This window comes from Orycteropus afer, unplaced genomic scaffold (assembly GCF_000298275.1).
Source record: "Orycteropus afer afer isolate SDZICR_OR568_19922 unplaced genomic scaffold, OryAfe1.0 scaffold00031, whole genome shotgun sequence".
In the NCBI taxonomy this organism is placed as follows: Eukaryota; Metazoa; Chordata; class Mammalia; order Tubulidentata; family Orycteropodidae; genus Orycteropus; species Orycteropus afer.
This window is the reverse complement of record NW_006921618.1, coordinates 5794343-5806493: the sequence shown is the minus strand read 5'-3', so window position 1 is coordinate 5806493 and position 12151 is coordinate 5794343. Positions and strand designations below refer to the sequence as shown.

General features: G+C 35.9%; 1 protein-coding gene across 1 annotated transcript in view; it reads left to right on the top strand.

The window, feature by feature from the left end:
• The window catches only part of HP1BP3 (heterochromatin protein 1 binding protein 3), a 53037-nt gene that overhangs the window by 2653 nt on the left and 38233 nt on the right, over positions 1 to 12151 (top strand). The window contains exons 3-7 of the mRNA XM_042780267.1: positions 1532 to 1685; positions 3128 to 3287; positions 7715 to 7858; positions 9817 to 9897; positions 10960 to 11111. Coding sequence (XP_042636201.1) covers positions 1532 to 1685; positions 3128 to 3287; positions 7715 to 7858; positions 9817 to 9897; positions 10960 to 11111 — 691 coding nt within the window. The remainder of the gene's footprint in view (positions 1 to 1531; positions 1686 to 3127; positions 3288 to 7714; positions 7859 to 9816; positions 9898 to 10959; positions 11112 to 12151) is intronic.

Here is a 12151-nt window from a genome sequence, read left to right as displayed (position 1 = left end):
CCTTCTGGTTAGCAGTCAAGTGCTTTAGCCACTATGCTACCTGAATCTAGGTGTGCCTAATTCCAAAACCTCAGTTTTGGCCAAACAGTTGCAGGAGGAGTTTTGACTTCTGTGCAGGTATGGTTGAAGAATAAAAAGGATGTGGCATTTTTTATATTTGTATGTGTGATAGCCACAAAGAAGGTCCTCTTCATTATTCCAAGGATTTCATGTAATTCAAATGACCAAACTTTTCAATCATATACTCTCATTTTTGGCCTAATTTTTGCCAGTGCGGTCCTTTCTTATACAGTCTCTGCTTAATTGTTTCCTGGGGCTCTGTGCTTTTATAATAGCTGCTCAAAGAAACATGCTACCAAAAAAAGACATTGACGAACAACTCCAAGCCATTCTCCGTCCTGTCGTCCTGTTTCTCCTCTCATCCTAGCCATTCCACTTGAGAAATAAGTACCAATTTTCTCTTACTTATTTTTTTAGGATTTGTTAAATTATAAAATGGCTATTGTCTTTTTTTTTTTTTAATTGTGATTTGGGTGAAAGTTTACAGAGTTTTCATTTTCCATACAGAAGTTCACTACATTTTGTCTCATGACATTGACCAGTTTCCCACAGTGCACCAGCTCTTCTCCCACTTCTTCCCCATAGCCCCCTCTTCCCTATGTCCTTCCCTCCCATGCACGCCTGTCCCCCAGCTGTCTCTCTGTGCATTCACAGCCCTTCTGTTCTCCCATAATTGATCTCTCCAAGGAGTGTATCTACCTAATATAAATGTTCAGCTCATATGCCTGTCTTTTGCTTGGCTGGAGTGGGTTCAGTTCCAGACTTGAAGGGCAGCTAGGAGCCATAGTCTTAGGGATTCTATCAGACCAGCAAACCTGGTCCTTTTTTTTTTTTCTTTTTAATGATTTTGAGTTTTGTTCCACATTGTTCTCCCACTCTATCCAGGATCTCCTATATAGACCCCCGCCGAGTGGTTAACAGTGATAGCCAGGCACCATCCAGTTTTTCAGGTCTCATAGTCGTATAGGCTAAGGATCGCATGGTATACCAGTCCCATGTACTAATTGTTTACATATATTTTTGGTTTTCTTCATTCTTTTTTGCTCTGGATGAAGAGAGACCCATTGTTGCATCTAGATGGCCACCTACAAGCTTTTAAGATCTCAGGCACTACTTGCCGAAGTAGGATGTGGAACAATGTTTTTATGTAGTATGTTATGTAAAATGACTCTTGTCTTAATTATGAGTCACATTAATATTGCAGAGTAGAACAAACAAGATATTTGATTTGGAGTGAAATGAGTTGATCTCCTTTTCTTATGTAATAGTTTGGATAAGCAACTACTTAAACAGGCAACTTGAGTGACACAAAGAATGAAAGAAAACCACATTCACTTATTCATTATTCATTGCAGGATTCATCTCCTAATTGAAACATTTGGCTGGTATGTTTAATAAGATAAACTTTTACCTTTTTATTGAGTTCAGCTTTCATGTCCTCTTGATCCAATTTTGTTCACCTGATATTTAGAACCAGACATAAGTTCTGAAGAATCTGCCTCCACTGTAGAAGAACAAGAGAATGAAACTCCACCTGCTACATCTAGTGAGACAGAACAGCCAAAGGGGGAACCTGAGAATGAAGAGAAGGATGAAAACAAGGCTTCTGAGGAAACCAAAAAGGAGTAAGGAATTATGCTTTCTTGCTATTTATAATTAAAGACTACTACCATTTATGAGAAGGACTTTAGATCAGATTGTTTTCAAGTGTTACAGCATTGGTTTGATGCTAGGTATTTGCTGTTTGGATTTACTCTTTAGAGTTATCATTTGAAATAGATTTGTTATGTAGTGATGTGGCCTTTTAGAATTGGCAGTAGTTAACAGCAGTTTCAATAATCCAAAAGATAAACATCTTTTTGGATTTGGATTATTTTTGTGCTTAGAATTTTTTGTATGGATATATAATATTTTAAGCAAAAAACAAGACTATAGAAATTTGACCTGGAGACATTTCACCGCTTTATTCCTACCAGGAATGAATTGCTTGAAGTGAATTGTATTTATGTGCTTATATCATCTGTATCAAGCCATTGCTAGAGTGATCTAAACTCTCTATATATTGATGAAGCTTTCAATTAGAGAGTGACTTTGAGAGTCTGAAAGCACAGTTTACTATTGATCTATACAAGGTGGCAGTGATTCTTGTTTTTTTGGCAGGAGAGCTGGTAGCCTTCATTCCACTTTTTTTTATTATTGGTCAGAACAGTTATGAGTTACTTTTTAAGTAAAAGAATAATTATAATTTCTAGGTGTTGTCTTCAGGGAATTCTTTATTCCAGTTTCATAGGTATAAGAAAGGTCTATAAAATTTTTAGCAGCTTTGTGTTTTTAGGGAGCTCTGGTAGTGTAGTGCCTAAGACTAACCAGAATGCTGGTGTTTCAAACCCACAGCCACTCCTCGGAAGGAAGGTTGGGTAATCTACTTCCGTAGTGATACTGCCTCAGAAACCCAAGGAAGGGGTCACTATGGGTCGGGTCCTACTTGATGGCACATAACAACAACAACATGTATTTTTAAGTGTTCTGCTGCATTGTATCTGTGAGGTGCATGGAACGATGTTGTTATTACCTAGAATAAGTAATGAGAAAGAATGATCTTGATAAACGTGTTCTCATAGCTATCAAAACAGTGTTGTGAGGTAGTTGGTATCATATTAGCTGAGGAGACTTAAGACTCAGATCACTTGCTAAGATCATAATAGCAAGTAAATGTTGGAGCTAAAATTTCAAAAACGCAGGTTTTCTGACCAAGTCGCAGCTATTGTAGTTGTTACTAGAATACATTTAATTCTCTTTTATGGACTGGGCTTTCATACCAGTGCTAATTTTTATGGTTCTTCTCTCCTGCACCTAAAACAAATTACCTTTTGGTCCATTTATAGTTCCCAAGTTTTTACAAGTGTTTTATTTTGTTAAATTTTGCTTATTGTACATATTACCTTAGTATAATGTTACCTAAATTAAAACATTGATTTTTATCCCTCTCTGGTCTTTTTCCTCTTCCTGACATTTCTAACTTTTCTGGATAGTTTATTTTGTATAATAACAATTTTTTGTTTTAAAGGGAGAAAGATCAGTCTAAAGAAAAGGAGAAGAAAGTGAAAAAAACAATACCTTCTTGGGCTACCCTTTCTGCCAGCCAGCTAGCCAGGGCCCAGAAACAAACACCGATGGCTTCCTCCCCACGTCCCAAGATGGATGCAATCCTAACTGAGGCCATTAAGGCAAGTTTTTATTTAAAAAAAAAAAAAATTTAACTTTCTAATTTTGATTTGTGTGAAAGTTTACCAAGCAAATTGGTTTTTCCATTCAACGATTTATACATATTTTTTTTTGTGACATTGGATGCATTCCTCATAGTGTAATAGCACTCTTCTCACTTCTCCCCGTGTTTACCACTTCCATTCATCCTTCTTTCCTATCCCTTCTTGGGTCTAAGTTTTATCCTTAGGCCCTTTTGATCTCTTATGATTGTTCGTTCTAAGGAGTACTGCCTCTTTGGTGTTATTGTTCACCCCATAGGCCTGTCTGTTACTTTGTTGAAAGTTGAACCACAGGGTGAGTTCGGTTACAGTCTTGAAGGGTATCTAAGGGCCATAGTTTCAGGGGTTCTACCAGTCTGTCAGACCAGTAAGCCTGATCTTTTTTATGATTTAGAGTTTTGTTCCACATTTTAATCCCAATCTATCCAGGACCTTCTATTGTGATTTCCTTTCAGGGAGCCCTGGTGGCATAGTGTCTGAGGTATTTGACTGCTCACCAGAAGGCTGGTGGTTCAAACCCACCAGCCACTCCTCCAAAGGAAGGTTGGGCAATCTACTGCCTCAGAAACCCAAGGAGGGGTTGCTATGAGGCAGACCCAACTCGACAGCAGTGAGTTTGATTTGGTTTTGGTTTTTTCAGAGTGGTCAGTAGTAGTAGCTAGACACCATCTGGTTGTGGTCTCAAGGTCTTAGAGGTGGGGATTTGTGTTCTCTGTTAGTCCTTTGGGCCAAACGCTTTCCTTGCGTTTTTTATTTTCTTCATTTCTCTTTGCTCCAGGCAGGGAGAGGCCAGTAGTTGTACTTAGGTGGCTACTCTGAAGCTTTTAAGACCCCACTCTCCACTCACCAAAGTAGGATGTAACATGTTGCGCCAGTTGATCTTGATGTCCCCCAACTGTGGTCCTGAGCCTCCAAGCCCAGTGACTCATTCCCTCAAGGTATTTGGCTAAGAAGTTTTCATAACTTTGCCCCCCCCCATATGCTGTACAACGTGCTTAGATATATTTGCAGTCCTTTTAAATACGTATGTAGAAATACCATCTGTCAAAGATAAATATATAGTCATGAATATAATCCCATTGGCTTTCCCACACCTGTTCAGATTACAGTGTCTGTGTATCCACTTGTACGTTATTGTTACTAATGTTACCGCATGATTGTGTAGGTAATAATATTTAACTCTGTTGCCTTTAACTCTCATGCTCCTCCCAGTCTCTTTCTTGTCCTTGATCATTTTGTGCTGACCTCTCTCTTATTGTGTATTGCCATTCCCTTCACCCAAGTTAATACGTGTCTACCCTCTAGTTAGTGATTTATTTAACCACCTTTCATCTCTCACCACTGGTAACCTTCAAAGAATGTTTCTCTTTGTGTATAAACCTTTTCTTGACTTTTTACAGTAGTGGTCTCATACAGTATTTGTTCTTTTAAGATTGACTAGTTTCACTGAGCATAATGTCCTCTAGGTCCATCCACGTTGTGAGATGGTTCACAGATTGATTGTTACTCTTTAACGTTGTATAGTATTCCATTGTGTATATGTACCATAGTTTGTTTATCCATTCATCTGTTGATGGGCAGGCACTTAGGTTGTTTCCATCTTTTTGCTATTGTTAATAGTGTTGTAATGAATATGGGTGTGCATATATCTGTTCATGTCATAGCTCTTATTTCTCTAGGATATATACCTCGTAGTGGGATTGCTGGAACATACGGTATTTTTGTTTCCTGTTTTTTAAGGAAAGCACTACACCATTTTCCACAGTGGTTGTACCATTGTACACTCCCACCACATTGTATGAGGGGTCCAGTCTCTAAACCTTCACCAGCATGTGTTGTTTTCTGGGTTTTTGGAATTTTTTTAACTTTGCTATTAATGCTGGGGTAAGATGATACTTCATTGTTGTTTTGATTTGACATCTCTCTAATAGCTAATGATCATGAGCATTTCTTCATATATTTGTTGCCACCCGAATGTCTTCTTTGGTGAAGTGTCTGTTCATGTTCTCTGCCCATTTTTAAGTTGGATTGTTTATCTGTTTGTCATTGAGCTGTTGAAGTTTTCTGTAAATTTTAGAGATTAATTCCTTGTGTGATACATCACTGCCAATTTTTTTTTCCCAGTCTACAGGTTCAACTGTTTGTAGTTTTTAGTTATGTTTGGTAATGTATCTGTGCCATGTATTAGGGCTCCTAAGTTTGCCTCTGTTTTTTTCTTCCATGATCTTTATAGCTTTAGGTTTTACATTTATATCTTTGATCCATCTTAAATTTTTGTGTATGGTGAGAGATATAGATCCTGTTTCATTTTTCTTCAAATGGATATCCAGTTTTTGCCAGCACCATTTGTTCAAGAGACTATTTCTTCATCATTTAATGGGTTTCGGCCCTTTTTCAAAACTCAGCCATCCATGGGTGGATGGATTTACTTCTGGGTTCGCAGGTCTGTTCCACTGATCTGTGTGTCTGTCATTGTACCAATACCAGGATGTTTTGACTACTATGGCTTGTATAGTAGGTTTTGCGATCAGGGAGTATGAGACCTCCTACTTGGTTTTTCTGTAGTAGTGCTTTGCTTATCTAAGGTCTCTTTCCTTTCCATGTAATATTGGTAATTTGTCTGTCTGTCTCTTTAAAGAATGTTGATATAATCTGGGTCAGGATTGCATTATATCTGTAGATCATTTTGGGTAGTATTGACATACTCTTAACAACTTCATTTTCTGGTTGTCGTTTTCAGAATTCAGTAAGTCAGCACTGACACATAAACTGGAAAAGGGTTTGCCTTCAGACTTATCTCCTCCCTCCTTCAAGACTTCTTATCTTCTCACCTCATTAAGAAAACTCTCTTGGTCTACAGAGCTTGACTACAGTGAGAGATTTCTATTCTTCATGTAGCCTTTTTTTCAAGGATTTCACTTCCTGAGCATTAAGCTTGAGTTTAGGGGAGTAGGGTTATAGTGAGGACAGTGGAGGAGCTGCAGTTTTGAAACAATAGAACAAGATATTAAGACAGTATCAATTAGACCTAAAGAATGGTTTATTTTGATTATATATATTTGTATAAATAATATCTATATGAAATGTATGTTCCATGTAGTATAATAAGTTAAGATTTCAGACCATTGATACCATCAAAAAGGAGTCCTACTGTCTGTTTCCATGTCATCATCAGTTTGAGGGAACAAGTGGCTTATTTGTTTTAGCATTAGAGAATTCTTTTCTGCTTGACTTTCTTTGCTTTCTGTTTTCTTGTAAGATCAGGAGTAAATTTCACTAGGTTACAATAGTTCAGAGACATTTATTTGAATTCACTGACACATTAACACAACTTGTTTTGTGTTACACGACCTGTTCTGACCCATTTACCTGTGTGTTATTTTTCTTTGTTGTTAAGTGTATAAAATAACATTCAATGACAATGAGTAGGTCCTACATTCAGTTTATGGACAAGGCACCACAAGATTGGTGGACTAGTTCATTTATATTGCTCCTTTTATGTGCTTCAAAATTTAAGGCATTTAGAAAAAAGTGAGCATCTGCTGTGTTTGTGACATGAATGAGCTACTTAAGTCTTCCATGGGCATTAGTCATATGGAGTACAGGTAATAAATAGGGTAGAAATGGGAAGAAAACAAAACCTGTTGACATTGAGTCGATTTCAGCTTACACCGATCCCTTTCTAGGACAGAGTGGAACTGCCCCATAAGGTTTCTAAGGCTATAAATTCTTATGGAAGCAGACTGCTTTCTCTCACGGAGCAGCAGGTGGGTTTGACCTACCAACGTTTTGGTTAGCAGCCGAGTGCTTAACTACTGTGCCACCAGTGCTCCTGGAAATGGGAAAGAGTACTTTAAATTCCAGTAGAATGCCCTCATTGTTACCCAGGACTCCCTTTAAGACTTTGTTATCTGTAACTCCTTTATTCAGATTATCTTTGCTTTCTCTCTACTGATGTCCACTCAAAGCCTTTAGTGAGATACGGTCTGAGTGTGCCAAAACTTATACCATAAAATGCCATAAAATGGTCCAAATCTGTGATCCTACAAATGATAGAAACTACTTCTTTTCTCATTTTGATGGTAAAGTTCTATCTTCTAAATACAGATTAGAATTAAAATGGGAAGAGGCTCTTCATTAATGCATAGAATGTTGTTCTTGTGTTATATGGTCTCATTAGTTTTAAGTAATTTAGAATTGTTGCAGAAATATGTAGTAATTCTAAGTATCTCCATAGCCATTATGAACTGGTTACCTGAAAGGTTTACTCTTCTTTATTGTTTTTTTCATCAGTTATCAAGTTCTTTTTGAAAATACGTTAGGCTCTGTATGTAATTAAAAACAACTAGTTTAAGTAATGTGTATGGTTTGATAAATCTGTTCTCTAGGCATGCTTTCAGAAGAGTGGTGCGTCAGTGGTTGCTATTCGAAAATACATCATCCATAAGTACCCTTCTTTGGAGTTGGAGAGAAGGGGCTATCTCCTTAAACAAGCACTGAAGAGAGAATTAAATAGAGGAGTCATCAAACAGGTATCAGTGTTTACTATGATAATACTATTTCATTATTTATAAGCTATATATTTATTAAATATATCCATATTTAGTAAAATTTAGTTTTTTATGCCTTTTTTGTTAAATATAAGTTACCTGATGATGCAGTAGTTAGGCTAACCCTAGTTTTATTTTCTGAGAATAAGTTTCTAAAATATAGTACCAGTTTCACTTTGTTGTTGTCATGTCCCGTTGAGTTCTATATTTTTCTACAGATGAGCAACGAAAGGATAGGTAGTGTAGGGTTTTTTTCTAGCTTCTTATACTCTTAGTTGAATTCTTTTTGGGGGCTGCTTGTGCTTAAGAGGATATGGTGCTAAAGATGAGAAGAGGAGTTTAAGGAATCTTGCTATTGTAACTGCAAAAAGGATAATTGCTCTTGTCTAAGGTTTGTTACTGTTAGTCTAACTTGTATAACTAGACTTAATACCATTACAAATTAGCTTTGTAGATAGATTCAGCTTAACTCAGTAGTATGTAAAACTACTATGCCTGTTACGAGCATCAGAGAAACCTTAGTGAGTTGAGACTAGTATAAAACCAATAATGATTTCAAGTATAAAGCCATATTACTTTGCATAGTGTATCAAAGCATTGCATAGAATGGTGGAAACCTAAAGCTGACATGGACCTTATCTGACTCTCTTCAGAGGTCCAGAGTGATGAAGTAATTACTGAGGCCCCATAATAGTGGCAGAGATGGTTCCACGAAAACTAGTACACCATACTTCAGAATCCGATTGCCTTTCTTCTAAACCTTTTTGCACTGTTTGATTAATACAGAATTCTCTACTACTCAAGCATTTAAATTCTGTTTAGGAACTTTCAATAGATTTTTAATTCCATAGATAATATTATTGAGTGTCTTCTGTATGCCAGGGTTTTGAGGGAAGCTCAATAAAAATGTGAATAAACAGTTTCTTGCTATATGAGACTTAAGTTTTAGTTTTCTCAAAATGTTGTTAAAGTTCTATTTAAATAATGATTGTTTAAAATGTATTACCTAGCCAATATATTATTAGAGCCAAAGACCCATCCTGTATCATGATATGTATGTATGTATGTATGTATGTATGAATGAATGAATGAATGAATGATTTGGGTGCAAATTTACAGAGCAAATTCAACCTGTATCATGATTTATGTCAGCAGGGCTTATGGTTTGGCTTTGTATTATTCTTTATGAAAATTTAGTTCATGACATCCTCTTGTAAGTTGACCTTCAGTTTGATGCTTGAACAACAGTTAATTGACTGAAAGCATTTCATCTTGAGTGCTGTGTTTAAAGCACCATAGTTAAAGCTAAGGTAGAGGACTTGAGTTGTTGTGAATCAACTTTAGCCATCTATGAAAGTGATTTGTAAATTGTGGAAATATCTGATAGGACCACACATACCATTATGTTCTGTGTCTCAAAAGTTACTAGATAATATTTTTCATAGGGAACAATAACTGTAATTGGTAAACCATAAGAAACAAGTGGCCTGAGATCAGCTAGGCTCTAAACTTTTGACAAAGATCTACCTTTCTTCTAAGACAGTACAGGCTTTTCTCGGTTTCCCTAAAAGATTGGATCCCTTTCTTCCATGGGACATTTTTTTTTTTTTTTTTTTTGAAAGCTTGTAGTAGCTTATTTAGCCTGGTATCACAATAGCATTTTTCCTCAGCTTTGTTAATGAGGAAACAAAAATTCAAGAAATTAACTGAGTTGTCCAGTATTAAATAGCTAGATGATACCATAAAGAGAGTTTGGTCCCTGGTCTTGACTCCTTATCCACTGTTCTTTTTTTTCTGAAGAGTTAAACAGTACTTGATATTAGCTCTTGTGTTACCATTTTATGTACTCCCATTTAGACCAGTGTAAAGTTCAAATATGAATTTTAGAATAATTTAAAAGGAAAATATTAGTTATTGTAATTAAAATTAATTTATTTTAGGTAAAAGGAAAAGGTGCTTCTGGGAGTTTTGTTGTGGTTCAGAAATCAAGAAAAACACCTCAGAAATCCAGAAATAGAAAGGTGAGAAGACTATATGCTATAATTCAATTGAGCCTATAAACACTATTACTCAAAAAGAAAGCAATCTTTATTGACTGTTCACTGTGTGTCAGACACTGTATAAAGTGCAGCCTTGCCTAAGTTATGGTTTATCATTACTTCTATTTTATAGAAGAAACTAGGGCCTAGAGAGGTTATAAGTAATTTGCTCATTGTCACCCACCTAGTGAGTAGAATATAGGAGTCCCTGAATGATGCAAACACTTGGCTACTAACCAAAAGGTTGGCGGTTCGGCCCCACTCAGAAGCAGCATGGAAAGGCTTGGCAGTCTGCTCCCAAAAGGTCACAGCTGTATTGAAAAACCTGTGCACAGTTCGACTCTGAAACACATGGAGTTTCCATGAGTCGGAATTGACTCAGTGGCTGTAGGTTTTTGATTTGGTATATGGATTATACTACTTTCTGTGGAATGCCTTTTAAACTAGAGAAGCCATGCAGGTACATTTTTATCTAACACTAGACCCAAAAATTATCCAGGACAAGTTTTCTTCTCTTTTTGTAAATACTGCCCCCTCTAAGACACATAATTCCACTTATGTAGTTTTCTACATTAATATAATGAAATACCTAATATTTCATCTATGTCAGCAATTGAAACCATGAACATTCTTCTACATCTTTGTCTTACAACTGAAGATTTTTGCACTTTTTCATAAAACTTTTAAAAGACTTTCAGAATGAACAATGCATTTGTTTCTCATATTATGTGATCCTTCTTTTTCTTGTTATTGAAGTCAGAGAATTAATTAAGCCTTTGAGGTTTTTATCTCAAAGAAATTGTTATGGAAGTGATATTACACCACTGGTATGATTTGTTTGGATGTGTGCAAAGAAGTGATATGTTTTTTTTGTTAGTGAGTTAATTTGGCAGTCATCTGATCAATAAATCTTGAGCAAAGGGGAATGAAGTACAAGTTTTTTGGAATTTGAAATAGTTTGTAAAGCGTTTAAGTTGTACTGAGAAACTTTCGAACGGATCTACATTCTATAAACGATGATAATCTTTTGATACTACATTTCAGAAGACGTCTGCAGTAGATCCGGAACCACAAGTGAAATTGGAGGATATCCTTCCACTGGCCTTTACTCGCCTTTGTGAACCTAAAGAAGCTTCCTACAGTCTCATTAGAAAATACGTGTCTCAGTATTATCCTAAACTAAGAGTGGACATCAGGTAGGAGCCATTGGCTTGAATTTTAAAATACACAGGCTTCTGTTTTCTAGACTTGAAGAGCTGTTATTACTCTGTTAACCCTTTTCTCATGAGAAAGGAGAAAGATTTAATATTCAGGAGGGATTACTTTTAGCCAAACTAGGAATAAAAGCTTTTTTTGTGGAAGGTTTTGTTTTGGTTTTTGTCCCATTATGTTTTCCTTTTTAATATCTCCATGTGTAGTTCTTTGAAAGCTCAAATCACATATTCTTTTTATAAGATCTTGATAGATTAACTCTTGATTTTTGTCAGCTGCCACAGTGTGTTGAACTCTGTCCTTCCAGATACTCATTAATTTTTTTTTTTCAGAGTAATGGCAAAGAATGTAAGAGAATTCAGTCTTCTGTAACACTTACCTTTACGTAGAAATAGCATAATATTGTCATCATTTAAACATGATTCTGAGAGAATTTTTTTATATTAATTCATCTGTAAAAATCACAACTCAAAAACATTTTGGTTGATCACTTAAATTGTCATATATGCTCAGTTGTGGATTCATGAAGATGTATTAATTTGTTCAATTTGTAATTCACAGTTTTTGAGTGTTTTTGTAAAATCTTCATTGTGATGACTGTAGGAATTATGTTTAATCCAGAGTTCTTTGTATAGAAGATAACTATATGGAATACATATTATTCTAATATAGTTTATTACTGACATTTATTTGTATTACTGAAGAATACAATTATAGTTACTGAGGTAGCCCCGAAATCACATTTTAGAAAAGCACTTATTATTTAAAGTGCCAAATTAAAGAGTTAGTAAAGTAGTGCAAAAGAAAGGGAATCATAAAAGCAGAGAATCTGAAATTTCTTATCTTGATATTTCCATGCTGCTTATGCCCTTAGTATGGTGGTAGTAGCCACATTTGCAACTGGCTCAGAAATGCATTGTATGATGCATTTAAACGTAGAAACATGTTTTACTTTTATCTCCCTTTACTTTCTAATTTTTGGTGATTGGAGATCATATGTTCATTTCTTCAGTCACCACCACCC